Source organism: Zootoca vivipara, chromosome 3, assembly GCF_965207765.1.
Source record: "Zootoca vivipara chromosome 3, rZooViv2.hap1.1, whole genome shotgun sequence".
NCBI lineage: Eukaryota > Metazoa > Chordata > Lepidosauria > Squamata > Lacertidae > Zootoca > Zootoca vivipara.
Genome location: NC_142586.1, coordinates 13981651 through 13998099, shown reverse-complemented (window position 1 = coordinate 13998099; position 16449 = coordinate 13981651). Strand labels below are relative to the sequence as shown.

Sequence of the window (16449 nt, the reverse complement as noted above, 5' to 3'; positions counted from 1 at the left end):
CCCAAGTCCCATAATATTAAAGACAATGAAGAAAAATAATGCTGGTGAAGAAAGTATTTTTTGCGCAATGCAATTATCTTTTTCCTTATCCAACAGAAAATCCCACCTCAGCAAAGAAGAACTGCTTGACAGAAAGGAAAGTATGATTAATGTGGTCTCCAGATATTAATCACTGTAGAACATGATACAGTGCAAAATATGTGACACTGTATAAAATAGACATGAACTAAAAATATAAAACTATAAACAAGAATTGAATACTAATTATAGCAAAAACAAATTACCATTACATTTTCTTTAGCTATATCACGTATAGATTTCACAGCTAGACTTAAAAGTTAGATAATTTCTTGACATTAAGAAATGTAAATCCAACATTGCTAAGCTGAAGTTTTACAATTACCTACAATTTATTCAATAAAAGAACTAAGGGTTATTCCCATCTATTGTTACAGCAGAGGGGTTTCAAAGCATGCTGAAGGAACTGAAGAAGCATTCAGATTGGCTGGAATAGCCAGCCAATCTATGTTATCTGCTAGCTAACCTCTTTCCCTTGTGTCAGTTTGAAAGCAATGCAATTTGGACCATACAGTGGTACCTTGATACTCGAACAGCTTGGCTCCCGAACAAATCGGCTCCTGAATGCTGCAATCCTGGAAGTAAGTGTTCCGGTTTGCGAATGTTTTTCGGAAGCCAAACATCCAACACGGCTTCTGCGGCTTCCAATTGAGTGCAGGAAACTCCTGCAGCCAATTGGAAGCTGAGCCTTCATTTTCAAATGGTTTCGGGAGTCGAACGGACCCCAGAACGGATTAAGTTCAAGAACCAAGGTACCACTGCATTTCCATTAGGAGGAGTTGTAGTGGAATCAGTTAGATGCAGAAATTACAGTTGCCCAGTTTCTTTGAATGTTTTATCACTTCTCAAGTGCAGATTACAGCAGGCTGCAGTATTGAAACAAAACTGGGTTGCTGTGTATGATATGAATATACCTGTGCTATATTAATATTGCAGCCATCTTAGCTACAATTAATTGTACTGGGGGTCATATTTCAGCTTCTGATATCCTGCAGTCCTTTATTCTGAAATGCAGGGGAACATTTTTAACTTACTTCACTTTTTTAACATGACCTTCCTTTTGCTGTCAAGGAAAAGTGGTCATTGCTCATTTTGTTTTCTGTCTTATGAACTAATCACTTCCACTCCTGTAACTACTTTACAAGGTTTAAAGTAGCACATTGTCAGTTCCAGCTTCAAATAATTCTCATGGGAGGCCATAATCTGCATGGATTTATGTGCTTCCTCCTTGTTTCTTTCATGGTGCCTGGCAAGTAATATCTGAACCACAGGGTCCCATCATTATTTAGATGTGAGATCTTCAACAACATTGAATACTGAACTCACATGGGGAAGTTGGCAGGTGTGTGTGAATGGAAATAATGTCTGAATTGGCACTTGGTAGAAGGAAGGAAGGAAGGAAGGAAGGAAGGAAGGAAGGAAGGAAGGAAGGAAGGAAGGAAGGAAGGAAGGAAGGAAGGAAGATTTCAAAGCTCACACCAAGATGAAAAATGGTGATGAGCTGAAGAGGAAAATCATACAGTGAGAAATAATTTATAGCAGAATATTCACAAACAAATTCCATCATATGTAGCCTATTTTACTTTTGGAAAGAATGGCTCTTTCAGTATTAATTATAAGGGGTATAATTCCCTGGAAGGTAATAGAATGACTTTATTAGGATTACAATATTTTTTGAAAAATGAAACAATGCAGATTATGTTTTAGGTCAAATAATTTCTTATATAAACAGTATTACTGGAACCAACAGAATGCAGTATTACCTGAACCAATCTGGACACAGGCCATTTCATGTGTTATCTCCAATTAACATCTCCCTCCCTAAATTTTGACAAACTTTTATTCAGTCCAATAAACATTCTGAGATTGACCTACAGTTTCAGACACAAAATGTTGGGCAAAAAAGAAGACATAATAAAAAGCATTGTTTCAGTTAATTACAGTATATGGATTGAAATTTAGCCAAAGCATCAGAACAACTTGGTTCTTTTATGGAGGCTCATTACCTAAGATTTTTGAGGCTAGTCAAGACCTCTGCTTTATTATGTCTCATTCAAGAGAAAAGCACTAAATGCAAATACCTTCCTAGGGTTTTAAAAGCAATTTTCACATGGCTTGTAGTTCAAAGGAAGCAAATAGTTCAGTACATCCTAGAAAGTTCATTATAGTTCTTTAAGCTTCATATGACTGGGGCAGGGGGAGTGCAATTAATTCTATAATGCAAAAAGGCTGAAAGCAAGTTCATGAAAATAACTAAAAAGAAAAATCCCACACAGTTAGAAAAGCAATTAAATAAAAAGATTCATTAATCAACCTGGGCTGTATGATCATAATCTGAGGCACTTATCTATGTGCCTTGTCCAAGGGCTGGGAGAAAGGTGGTGGCCCCCTGTGAGATTTTCTTCCCAAGGCAGTTCACATTATTAGCTTTGTAACTTTTGATTTAAAAATCCCCCATCCAGGGAAGAACAAGGAATGGGGTCAGGATGAAGCCTTGTAGTAACAGGTAGAGACAGCTATTTATTTAAGCACATAGCTTATTTGGCCCTGAGTAAGGTTCCAACAAAGATATTTATTACCGTAATTATTATTAAACGCATTCACTGCTCTTTACAGCATCTTACTAACATTAAAAATACAAAAAAATACAAAAATAGAGAACAGTAATATTCATAATACTAAAAAAGTTCATGCATGTTGTCATGCACTGACAAAAAGTTCATGCATGTTGTCATGCACTGACAACATAACAAGCCTGCAAGTTATGTACATTTACCTTGTGTATATTCAGCTTCATGTACTTGGCAAAAAATAAATAAAAAGGGGGTGGAAAGGGACGGGCATTCGGGGGGGATTAGCAATCCCACTCACCATTGAGCCCAACTGGCCTTAACTATACACAATTTTAGCTTTAGGTGTAATCCCCATAGGTGCCAACTCCCAGATTGAAAAATCCGGGATTGGCACCAGAAGTTGCGCTGCGGCCATTTTGGAACTGGGCAGAGCAGCACCGGAAGTCGCTTCTACGCATGCTCTGCCCATTTCCAAAATGGCCACAGTGCCGGAAGTCGCTTCTGCGCATGTCCAGAGACTCCAGACATGCGCAGAAGGAGCCTCCCTGGGCAGGTAAGAATCCGGGGGATTTACGGGGTTTTTTTAAATCCGGGCTGCCAGCGGGAAACAGCTGGAAAAACGGGGGTTTCCTGGGGAATACGGGAGACTTGGCAGCTATGGTAACCCCCAGAAAGTAACTCTAGCATAAATTGGGGGTTTACTCTGTGTATGTATATATATTACCTTCTCCACCTTACTAAAGATGAGCAGCAACAATGTAGAGAATGGCACAATCTGGAGTTTACTATCTTTTTCTCACCCAAATACTAGTTACATGATGGAGATCAGTTACATTACTAGTGAGATCAGTACTGCCCTAGCTACTCTACAGCCACAAACTGCTTTAAAGGGCAATGGTACCTAATTTTTTAAACCACCCATTTGGCAGCCCCTGTTGTTTGAAGAAAAAAAGAGGTGATCGCTGCATTGTACCATGGCCCTCTTCTGAGACTTTTGGATACTATGCTAACAAGCCTCAGATTTTCATTCATTCACGTGAGTACACTGAAGGAGGAGGGAAACATGCTGTAACACACAAATAAAATAACATGGGAACTCAGTCAGTTGCCCAGGTGATAGTGAAGCAACGTGCTGAAAAATTCATGGCCATGAAGCAGCACCAAAAGCAGACAAAAAATTCATTTGCAGCTAGCTTGATTATGAAAGGCAGACTGATTCATGGAATCACAGCACACCCTAGCGACAGCACTATGCCGCTTGCCACAACATTTCAACATTTGAACAGGTAGAAAATATAAGAGTTCAAATTACCTGGTCAATCCTTGCATTTATATACACTAATTCAGGAAATTGTTAGTACTGCACAAGAAAAAGCTTAAGTAATGTTCGTATGTACTTTGCATTCTATATAAAGCACATTCAGATACAATTCATTATTTCATTCCATCCAGTATTTAATGCCAGTCAAAACTCTTAAAATTCCTTCCACATAAACTGAATGCAGAACCAGATGTAGTTATTAGCAAACCAGGACCTTCAAACCTGTATTTGTGGTTGGAATAACTTACATAGCAGGATTAATGGGTAGGTGCAAGAGGTACTTTTCCTTAGTCCAATGCTCCCCAAAGATACCCCACTACACTAGTATGACTTCTGGTTTCAGGGCCAATCTGAGATAAAAAATAGAACGGCAAGGAAGTCATTTGCATGAGAGAATTGGTGGGAAGGGTTGGGCACCCTCTCCTCGAGTCCAACAAATATTCCATGCAAGTATCCACTGAAGTACATATCTGAATTACAGCACACACATAAGAGTTCAATACCCCATTATTCCAATGCAACATGTAGTTCTGCCCTGCGATAGTAAGATGTGCTTCATTCCACCAAAGTTTGAATATCATGAGCTGGCTCTCATAGATCGATGCACAAATGTATGAGAGAGAACACTGAAAAATTAAGATTCCGAGACAGAGCACGTTTTACCAGAAAAGAGCCCCAGATTTAATCTCCAGGATCCTCAACTAAAATGACTCTCATGTAAGAAAGATCTTTTTTTATGGAACCCCTTATATGGGATTTGTATATAAATTTTCCCTCGGCTCCTTTTGCTGGCCCTTGTAGGACCAACATGGATAGTTGGCCCCGGTGAATATTTGACATTTTCTCCCCTTATGGCTTTGATCTATAGGCTACCATTAGAACAATGCTGCATTTTAAGCTGCACTTTAAACTGTATTCTAACCTATAGCTTAATCAACTGTTTTGTGTTGTTTTTAAATGTTTTTACTGTATTTATATTCAGTGTTAGCTGCCCTGAGCCTGGTCTTAGCTGGGAAGGGCGGGGTATAAATAAATAAAAATTATTATTATTATCTCTGCTTCAGAGACTTATTTCCATTCAGAGTCCATATTGCACTGGATGGACTATGGTTTCTCAAGCCAGTTTAGTTTAGCAAACCAGAAATGAGTGCTGGGACCATTCACTCCCTACTTCAATCTTACCTTCTGTACTCTTAAATAGCAGTTCCCCCATTAACAACCAAAATGGGGTGATCAGTTAATGCCAGTTTACTAACCAAAAACAAAGAGGGCACCCAATAGGAGGGAGCACCCAAAGAGGGGGAGTAGGCACCCAACAGAACTGCCAACCTAGCAGTTCGAAAGCACGTCAAAGTGCAAGTAGATAAATAGGTACCGCACCAGCGGGAAGGTAAACACCGTTTCCGTGTGCTGCTCTGGTTCGCCAGAAGTGGCTTTGTCATGCTGGCCACATGACCTGGAAGCTGTACGCCGGCTCCCTCGGCCAATAAAGCGAGATGAGCGCCGCAACCCCAGAGTAAGTCACGACTGGACCTAATGGTCAGGGGTCCCTTTAGGCACCCAACAGGAGCGAGCAAGGGGAAGGGGTGTGATTCCACTTGCCCTTCTTGGCTTGTTAAACTGTGATTTAGCACAGTGGGAAATGTACAATTGAACGGGGATAGTGTCCAGCATTACTGCTATTTAACATTGTTATTCAAAACACTCCATGCCCATTATTTGGAAAACTTTATCTATATTCTTCCAAGTCTTTTTAAGTCAAATGTTAAACACTTGAGAAATATGCCATGACAGGCTAGCACAATACAAGGCTGCATACTTAGCTGATCTAATTATATGACTTGAAGCTTAAAAGTCTCTGTATGGGCCATAGTGCCAAACAATTTCCTGAATATGCTGCATCTCACAGTCAAATTCAATTAGTGCAAAGCAATAAGTTACATTATTTGGATGATTGGCTTTATGTTTCACTTCATTTTATTATCCATTATCTTAATTGATACAATTAACACAGCATTTTTCTTGCTTCAGCATAAGATGATCCATGAATCATGAAATAAACACAAAACAATAAGCAAAAAGCAAACAGAACAGCTAGTTAAAGACTGGATGCTGTAATCACCCCATTTCTTATTTTTAAACAATTCTACAATCAGTCAGAAAACAAACACTTTCAAGTCACAATTTCCAAATACTCAATTAATAAAAGTGTTCTGCCAAACATAGAATTTTAGCTAAAATAGAATCCATATTTAGCATATCTTTGCATGTGAGAGAAAAAGATACTGTATATCTACCACAAATTCTCCTTACATTCTTTCAGCTCTTTTTAAAAAATGGATTACTCCAGAACATACTTTAAAATCATATTTTCCAAAAATATAGCAACTGAAGAACAATCATAAGCATAAGTTGGAAACATTGTAAGTAGAAATATATGTAGTTTCAGTATCCCTTTCATACCATTAGTGATTTTATACACAACAACTCAGATCATGGACATTATGCAAAATCTTTTGCAATTCTACTCAGCTATAAGTCTTACTTAGTTCAATGAGACTTATGCCGAAGTGTATATAGAATTGAAAAGTGTGACCCCCCTTCCCCACTAAGTTCACAAATGCATGTTCTTCCTATCTTAATGATGAGTAGCCTCAGAATACTCCTGAAATTGAAATATGTTCTGCTGGCTCACTTGTTTTTATAGATGGAGAACTGAATCTGATTAATGGGCTACCTTGGGAAATATTGTATTTAAACACAAATGGCATAACCCACTGTCGTCCATCTGATGAGCATGCATACTTGGTCTTCAGAATAAACAAGATGAGAAAAAACACAGTGTGCTGTTATTTTTAAGATTACAAACTATAGCTCTTCAAATGCAGCATGGAAAAAAATGCACTGCTTGGCCACCTATGTTCTAAAAATATTGCAGTTGATGTAAACCAATTAACAGCTCTCAAAAATGAAAGATGGTCAACTCCCATAAAGCACAGGAAGTGGTAAGCTTCCCCAAGACTTCCCAATTTAAAGGCTAAACATTGATAAAAGAATAGCATCCCTAATGGTTCCCAGCCAGTGGCGTAGCTACCAGTAGCCGCTTGGGTGCCTGGGGGCGGGGCAAGGTGCCCATGGGGCAAGGCGGGGCACACCATAATCCCAGTGCCTGAGCCCCATTCTGCTCTGGTGCCTTGCAGGCCTACATTGCTTTTTCAAGCAGCACAGAGCCTACACGGAATCTGCCCACCGCTTCCCCATCAGCTGTAGAGCGGCTGAGGGTGAGGGGGCAGGCAGACTGCATGCAAGCTCCACACTGCCCGAAACGGCATCGTAGGGCTTACATCCGCTTGCCACCTCCCCCTCAGCCGCTCTACAGCTGATGGGGAAGCGGTGGGCAGATTCCCTGCAGGCTCTGCACTGCTCAAAAAAGCAGTCCAGGGGCTGCAGGTGCCTGAGCCACCACATCACTCCCAGGAGAGACGTGTGGCTCAGGCACGGTAAGTGACGCCCCCTGCAGTGTGGCACCCAGTGCCCCCCCAATCCACCTTAGCTACACCTCCGTTCCCAGTGACAAACATGTTACATTTAGGAAAGCCCAAGTATTATTTTTCTCATCTGCAAAGATGCAGAATGATAGCAATCTGAAATACTTGTACCAGGGATGGATCTACTATGAAACTAATGAAGCTTAAGAAGAGAAGAAGAAGAGTTTGGACTCGATATCCCGCCTTTAACTCCCCTTAAGGAGTCTCAAAGTGGCTAACAATCTCCTTTCCCTTCCTCCCCCACAAAAAAACACTCTGTGAAATGAGTGAGGCTGAGAGACTTCAGGGAAGTGTGACTAGCCCAAGGTCACCCAGCAGCAGGGAAGCGAACCCGGTTCACCAGATTATGAGTCCACCACTCTTAACCACTATACCACCCTTAAGCTTAGGGATCCCTGATCCTGGAGGGGCCCCAGAAGTGGCTGCTTTTAAAAAAATGGGTCCAGTAGACCCAACTTGAGTTCAAGCTAATTTTTTGTTGGATATATTTCAACAATCCCAAAGTTTCAGACTCAGTAGCACAGATGTTGGAAAGGTGGAACATCATGGTAAGTTGTTCTCCTTTGGCTATTGTACCCCTCCCCCCATTTTTAACACAGGTCAAGACCCTAGAGGAATAACAATGCGATCACAAAAGTACTTACCGTAAGTGGATACGAACACGAACATCTACAGTTGAAACAAGCCAAGCAAACACCACTGAGGCCTGTGACAGTGCACAAACTGGGAGAGCTCTTTTTACCAATATTCAACCCACTGCTAACACTTTTGATACAGATGATAATCACAGTGGTCAACATGAAAGTACTGCAAAACAGAGACTAAGCAGAAACATGAACAGGAAGCAAATTCAGGGATTTCAAAGAATACAGTGACCTTGGACACTGGCCCATAACAGTTGATTTCATACAGAACATGGGTTTTTTTTGCAAAAAAAGAAAGATGTACATACAAATTTAAGCAGGGTTTACAAGGAGGAAAAAAATAAGTTTCTCAAACAAATAAGTTTCTCAAACAAATAAGTTTCTCAAACAAATATTTTGGAAAAAAGATTTTAAAATGCCCAGACTGTGATGAGATCCTGGTTGATTTACTCAAAGAGCAAAGGCTGTATGTACTGTTTTGTTTGCAAACTCCTTTCACTTACATCACTTACAACAGGTGGGTTTTTCTGACTGGATGAATTACTCATAACTTTGGAGAATCATGGAGACAGCATAGAACATGAGAGTGTGATGTTGCTTTGGATAACAAGGAAATCAAATAAAAATACTGTGGATAAGCAACTTGAAGAACAGATGAGATAAACCACACAGTACTATTTTGAAGTAGTGAAGAGTTGTAACTGTTTTAAATTTTTTAAGTGAAATAGATTTGGCATTTAGAGGTCAGGAGGAGAAATAGGGTCCACCAAATAATGGATACTTCAACTGGGCCATTGACCTGAATCTGACACCCTAAATCAATTCAACGGTGGGACAAACATTTAAGGAACCCTAATTGAACGTTTGGCCCATCCCTGACAAACACACTGACAAAGCTGATCCCTGCAGCCTGCAAGAATGAATCCTAGTAGATCTGAAGATCCAATCCTGCTGCAGTCTGTTTCTCCAGCCCGTACCCTGCATGCTGCTGAAACAGGCCCTTGCAGCCAGCGGAACTGGACTCTCCATTCACCAGTTGATGAGTAGAAGGTTCAATCCTTATCAGTTAGACTGTGTGCATGCTGGAAACACGCATACAGCTCCTCCTTTCTGCCTGACACCTGCCCCTGACAGCAGGGCAGTCTTAAGCCGATTTGGCGTCCTGATGCAGGGAACCCTCGGGCGCCCCCCCACCCTTCCCTCCCTCCCGCACGCTCCTTGGAGAGCACAAACGGGGCCACCGCACCGCTCCTCCTCCCGCAGCTCCTCCACCCCTGAAGATCACCGAGCTGGAGGCAGCAGTGCTGGCGGCAGCAGCAGCAAAAAGGGAGGCAGGGGCAGGCCTTTCCGCCGCAGGCTGCCAGGACATGTAGTGCTGCGCTCGGCCAGGCCACGCCGCCGCCGCCACTCCACACAAAGCCGCCCGGGTGCTCCCGGCCAGCTGCACAGGTAGCTCGGGCTGCGGCCAACGCGGAGGCGACCTCTCGCCTGCTCGTTTGCAGGGCTGCGTCTTCTGCGTGCGGCTGCCACGCTCCTCGCCCGGCCGGCTGCCTTTGTGCCCGGCGGAGCCCTGAAGCCGCCCGGGGCAGCAGGAAGGGAAGATTGCCAAGCTGGAGGCTGCAGCGGCAGAAAGGGAGGCAGGGATGCTGCCACCTGTGCTCCGCCTCCGCGTCCGCCTGCTCGGCAGAAGCAGCTGTGCGGTTCCTCCGCCCAGGGAGCCCTGGCTGCCGTGCCAACAGGAGGCTTGTGGCCGGCTTCCCCGCAACAGCGCCCGCAGCCCAAGAAAGAGGCGGGTGAGAGCGGCGCTGGCGGCAGGGCTTGAGGGCGGCTCAGAGGCTCTGGGCACGGCACAGCACAGCACACCAGGCCGTGGCGCCCTGGTGCCTTGCGCCAGTAGCCTCTATGGCTAAGACGCCTCTGCCTGACAGCTCTGGATTGCTCTAGGAGGCCTCTAGGAGGCCTAAGCCGGGGCTGTCTCCACCCAACTCTGACAAAGTCTTGATTCCCCCAAATTAGCTCAATTCAGTTTTGGCTTCAGTCTAAATTAGTGTATAATACCTCAGACTAAACACTCTGGATGAAAGTAAGCTAATGGACCTACCCTGTATACGGTTTTGCTGGTTATCATCCTCTGTTTAGGTGGGTGGAACTTGTAGCACCCTATATACACCCTTTTAGGAGCCACCAGCCAACAATAAACCAATGCTTCAACTTTGCACATTAAAAGGCCCAGGAAAGCCTCACCTTCTCAAGAAAAGATGCAGATTTCAGTTATATCCTCCTTATGTGAAATGATGTGCTCAAGAACAAAATCATAATAAGGCTGCACACAGTTCTGTTCTCTGCTGATAGCAAGTCAAAATTAAAGGTTATTCATAGAAGCTTTCTCCATCCCACCCACACAGTTTTCCAGTCTTCAGCACTGCTGCAAAATACAAATAGGCTGGCTCAACCCAATATTATTGGGCATGCTTCTGAATTAATTCCTCCCAGAAAGCTACAAGAAGAAAATTTTAGCTGTGTGATAAATTAAGTTGCCAAATGAAATGGATTAGCAATCAGCGATGAGCTGTCAGATCAATTTCAGATTTAAATTCCTCCTCTCCCCTCACCTGTTCATTAAGCTACAGATTCATGGCAACCTCAGTGACTGATTATGCATTAACAAGCTGTTCATGTGGGGCGGTGGGGCTCAGTTAGTCAACAGACTATACTAACACATTCATTTAAACATAATTCATGGCTAATATATTCAGTTCACAATTCTAACATATAAATACCCTACCTCTACCTTGAAGTTTAATTTTTGGCTTGACAAGCCATGAGATGCTTCATAAAATTAAAATGCAGCTAAGCAAACCAGAAAGTCCCTGAAGGTCAACAGAAGCAGTGGAAAGAGTCAAGCACTAAAACTTCATGCTCTATGTTGTTTAAAACAATAAGTTGACACTATGCTTTTAAGATGGCAGTGTTTCCTAAACCTTTTTCTTTTCTATAAGTGATCTTTACAAAGAGCAACTGGAATTATTTTTTCACATGAAATGTAGAGAACACATTTTGCTGTATAGAATAGATATAGATCTTGTATTCAGTAGGTACCACAATATGGTAGGATAGTTGCTTCAAATGTGTTTCTGGCAACATTCTTAAAATTCTGTACCAGTAACTAATCTGTTTTTACTTCTACATGAGAAATGAATCACCATCAGTTAAGTAAATTAAAAGCTACATTATACTTTTCAACAGATTTACCAGCCACAAAGCCTCATTTCTTGCAAACTCTGTTGCCTAACCATAGCAATTTATCTTTATTGTCTCAGTGAAATGACACCAACACAGAAGCCAATAAGAAAGCAAGACTAAAATTACTGATATCCACCCCAAAGTTGAGAAAGTTTATACTGTACAGGTATAAACATGGTGGGGAAAATGTTACTCCTCTGTTTTTAGGCATGAACTTCCATCAAGGGAAGGTGAAGAGAAACATTAGTTCTAGCATGGTATTTATAACTTTCATCAGTTTGATACTACCAGAGCCAGTGTGGTGTAGTGGTTAAGAGTGGTAGACTCGTAATCTGGTGAACTGGGTTCATATCTCCACTCCTCCACATGCAGCTGCTGGGTGACATTGGGCCAGTCACACTTCTTTGCAGTCTCTCAGCCCCACTCACCTCACAGAGTGTTTGTTGTGGGGGAGGAAGGGAAAGGAGAATGTTAGCTGCTTTGAGACTCCTTCGGGTAGTGATAAAGTGGGATATCAAATTCAAACTCTTCCTCCTCTTCTTCTTCTTCTACCTTACTCAGATATTCAAGAGCAGATTACAGAGCAAGGAATAATTTGTAGCAGTGCCTTACAATTATGTCCACAAAGGCTATTAGTCTGTCACAAACATTTTCTGCTTTCTGAGCGCTAGCAGAGGAGGGGTGGAGAGCCAGGGCCAACATCAGCAGCAAGCATCCTGGAGCACCTGCCAAGGGGGACTCAGCACCTTGGCAAGACCTACTGCTGATACCTGCCCTACACCCTCCCTACACCCTCCTCTATTTTATTTTTCTTGCAAGACATTCCAGGCAGCAGCACATGGCTGGATTTAGCAAGCATTTTGATGTTCCATGCACCCCACTGGAGGATTGTGAGAAATTAAGACAGTAGCACACAGCTACCAAGCTCTGCTATCGCCTACCTCCACTGCCAGGTAAGCTCAGTAGTGCCATCAACCGGGGAGGGGCCCCATCAGAGAGCACTTTGCCAGGGCTACCTCAAATCTGAAGCCAACCTTCTCAAGAGTTTTAACATTCCTGCTATGGCATGCTGCACTTCTACATAAAGTGTGAAGAAAGGGGGCTTCCCTTATCTGGCAGCTTACTTGCTAGGCACAGAGAACAGCCCTCCTTGGCTCCCTTCCTCTTCCGCATGCAACTCCTTGTCACCTATGCCCACCAGATGAGTAATTAAATACAAGGGTGTTCTAGTACAGCAATATAATCTAGCAACTGCCCCACCCCGTTCCACCCTATTCCAGGTCCAAAACAACCAGCTTGTTGGTGGTTGAACACCAATTGAACGTGCGCAAAATGATCGCAGCCTATACTCAGAATATTCAGGGAAGACATGATGAGTAGATTAAATCTACAGCAGGACAAAAACTGTTGTTTTTATCAATTAGCAAAAGCAAGCTTGAGGCAAAGCAATAGGAACCCTACAAAATCATTATTGTCCTCACCCCCAATTTGCTCCTTTCCCCACAGCATTCTCTTTTCCTTTGTTTCACTCTTTTTAATGTTACATTGGCTGACCATATTCAGTTACTGTGAAGTAGAGCCAAACTACATACTGACCAGAGTTACTCCAAAGTCAGCACTAGGACTGACAACAACAACAAACCTTTATTACAGTCATAGACCAGCATAAAAGGGTGGGATGCAGTCATTTAAAATCTGAAAAGCATTTTGGAAAGCTAAAAGATATTTAAAAAGAAGGTGAATATAAAAGTCTATAAGAACTTAAAAGAAGCTAAAAGAAGGGATAGGAGCATTGGGTAGGTGTGGAAGAGCATAAAAGGTTGATATATAAAAGACTTTAACTATTAATTTATAGAGCAATCTGATATGTTCATTAAATCTAGTTGCATTAAATCATTAAATCTAGTGGCACAGGTCATCCTCCGACGAATTTTGAGCGCTGCTGTGCAGAATATAGCAATATTGTATGTTGGAGCAGGATTGGTATCTGAGAGCAACAGGGAGGTATAGAATTGCCCTTTGCGCCCCAGGTACTTATGAAGTAGTGGGGAAATCAGGCTAAGACTAGGACTGAAAATGAGCGTAGGGGGAGGAATGCTCATGCAAAAGGAAAGTGAGGGGAGAATGCAATGCAATATTACATCCTCACTGAACCACTGTGAAGATGCAAGAAAACAAAGTTGAAGCAATGTCAATTCTGTTGGGTTTGGACCAGCTTGTACAATCCCTGCATTGCACATCTTACATGCAGGCAGCAAAACGAAATCTCATTTAAAAGACCTTATTTATCCAGCATCATCCTATGACCCTCACACCATCCCCATATACAAAATTTAACTTCCGTTGCAAATAATGTGATCAGAAACAATCATAAGAGATGTACACTTCATTTAGATTATATTAACAGCTTCAAACATATAATTTGCAAGGCATCACAGAAACTGACACTATCATTTTCTTGATGCTTTTGCAGGGATGATGTACTCTGTGATTCTACTAAACCCCCCCAATACTGTATTGGTGATAGAATTTAGTACCCTGAGAATCTCAACTGTCATTAAAGATCAGACTAGTGAATCTCCAGAGGTTCTATTGATGCAGTAAACCAATAAACCCTTGCTTCATGTTTCAAGCCACATGTAATTATTAGAATTACAGTGGTACCTCGGTTTAAGTACACAGTCGGTTCCGGAAGTCTGTACTTAACTTGAAGCATAATTAACCTGAAGCGAACTTTCCCATTGAAAGTCATGGAAAGTGGATTGATCTGTTCCAGATGGGTCCGTGGAGTACTCAAACCGAAGCGTACTTAAACCGAGGTATGACTGTACTGTATTATAAAGTATTTATTACAAAGAAAGAGATTCAAACATAAGCCCTCTTCAGAATATTGATAGAAAAATTAATTGGTGGTTCAGTAGTAGAATTCATGCATGCCATGTGGGAAGCCCAGATTTCATTCCCACCCAATGCAACAGTGCTTTGATTCCTGCACAGCACCAAATACATGCAGTTCTGCATATTTTGGCCTCCTACACCCCAAAGATTATTCAGATATAGTTTACTGGACACTTCTATTTCATAGGTCATATTTGACTTTTTAACATTTAGCACCTACCAGCATTAACTATGGCATCAATCTCAAGCACCGTGATATCACCTCTGTAGAGGGAGACTTTCTCACTCAGATTTTTCTTCTCCAGCAAAGGTTCCTGGGTGTTTTCTTCTGTAAGAAAATGGAAATATCTTAACACACACAGAAGTAGCAACATGCACTGAAGAAAAGAACCCCATAGTGTATAGCAGAGGATTATTATTTTACAACTGTAATTTTAATACTATAAGGATTAAAATTAGATCTACTCATTACTAGCAGCTGTGTTAACATACAACAATGAACCAGACTTTCAGGCTTATCATAGTTTATCACAAACAGACACCTTCACTCCACCTCTGTCATGAGCAGGATAAAGAAACCTGGAAGCTTTGACTTCACATTACCTCTGAGTCACGGACTGGGATTTTCTCCTTAACATAAACCATGGCTTCAGGTTGATTATTGATTGTGATTTGTTAATTTTATGTTTTTAAGTTTCTCACAACTGAAACAGAATCAGTATAACAGCATAAAACAAAGTCAAGTAATGTTTGTTATAAAATAATAAATATTTCATTGATAAAGTTGTGGGTAACCAACGACAAATAGTCCCAAGAAGCAGATTTCCATCCTTTTTAAAACAGTATTATTAAATGGACACTTAAAATACAGAAATCCATCAAACATTAAAAGCTTCCCTAAACAGGGCTGTCTTAAGATGCCTTCTAAAGGTCTGGTAACTGTTGTTCTCTTTGACCTCTGTTGGGAGGGCATTCCACAGGGTGGGTGCCACCACCGAGAAGGCCCTCTGCCTGGTTCCCTGTAACTTGGTTTCTCGTAGCGAGGGAACCACCAGAAGGCCCTCGGCGTTGGACCTCAGTGTCCGGGTAGAATGATGGGGGTGGAGACGCTCCTTCAGGTATACTGGACCGAGGCCATTTAGGGCTTTAAAGGTCAGCACCAACACTTTGAATTGTGCTCGGAAACGTACTGGGAGCCAATGTAGGTCTTTCAGGACCAGTGTTATGTGGTCTTGGCGGCCGTTCCCAGTCACCAGTCTAGCTGCCGCATTCTGGATTTGTTGTAGTTTCCAGGTAACCTTCAAAGGTAGCCCCACATAGAGCGCATTGCAGTAGTCCAAGCGAGAGATAACTAGAGCATGCACCACTCTGGCGAGACAGTCCGCGGGCAGGTAGGGTCTCAGCCTGCCTACCAGATGGAGCTGATAAACAGCTGCCCTGGACACACAATTGACCTGCGCCTCCATGGACAGCTGTGAGTCCAAAATGACTCCCAGGCTGTGCATCTGGTCTTTCAGGGGCACAGTTACGCCATTCAGGGCCAGGGAGTCCTCCACACCTGCCCGCCTCCTGTCCCCCACAAACAGTACTTCTGTCTTGTCAGGATTCAATCTCAATCTGTTAGCCGCCATCCAGCCTCCAACCACCTCCAGACACTCACACAGGACCTTCACCGCCTTCACTGGTTCTGATTTGAAAGAGAGGTAGAGCTGGGTATCATCCGCATACTGATGAACACACAGCCCAAACCCCCTGATGATCTCTCCCAGCAGCTGCATGTAGATGTTAAAAAGCATGGGGGAGAGGACAGAACCCTGAGGCACCCCACAAGTGAGAGCCCAGGGGTCTGAACACTCATCCCCCCCACCACTTTCTGAACACGGCCCAGGAGGAAGGAGCGGAACCACTGTATGACAGTGCCCCCAGCTCCCAAGCCCTCTAGACGGTCCAGAAGGAAGTTATGGTTGATGGTGTCAAAAGCCGCTGAGAGATCCAGCAGATCTAGGAAACAGCTCTCACCTTTGTCCCTAGCCCGCCGGAGATCATCGACTAGTGCAACCAAGGCAGTTTCAGTCCCATGATGAGGCCTGAATCCCGACTGGAAGGGATCCAAATGGTCCGCTTCTTCCAGGCATGCCTGGAGT

General features: G+C 42.7%; 1 protein-coding gene across 2 annotated transcripts in view; it reads right to left on the bottom strand.

Moving 5' to 3' along the window:
• The window catches only part of MACROD2 (mono-ADP ribosylhydrolase 2), a 900701-nt gene that overhangs the window by 864004 nt on the left and 20248 nt on the right, over positions 1-16449 (bottom strand). Inside the window, exon 3 of one of the 2 annotated variants that reach the window (XM_035110055.3) lies at positions 14526-14633. In XM_035110055.3, the coding sequence (XP_034965946.3) occupies positions 14526-14633 (108 nt within the window). The remainder of the gene's footprint in view (positions 1-14525; positions 14634-16449) is intronic. The other variant, XM_035110056.3, reaches the window with a different exon arrangement.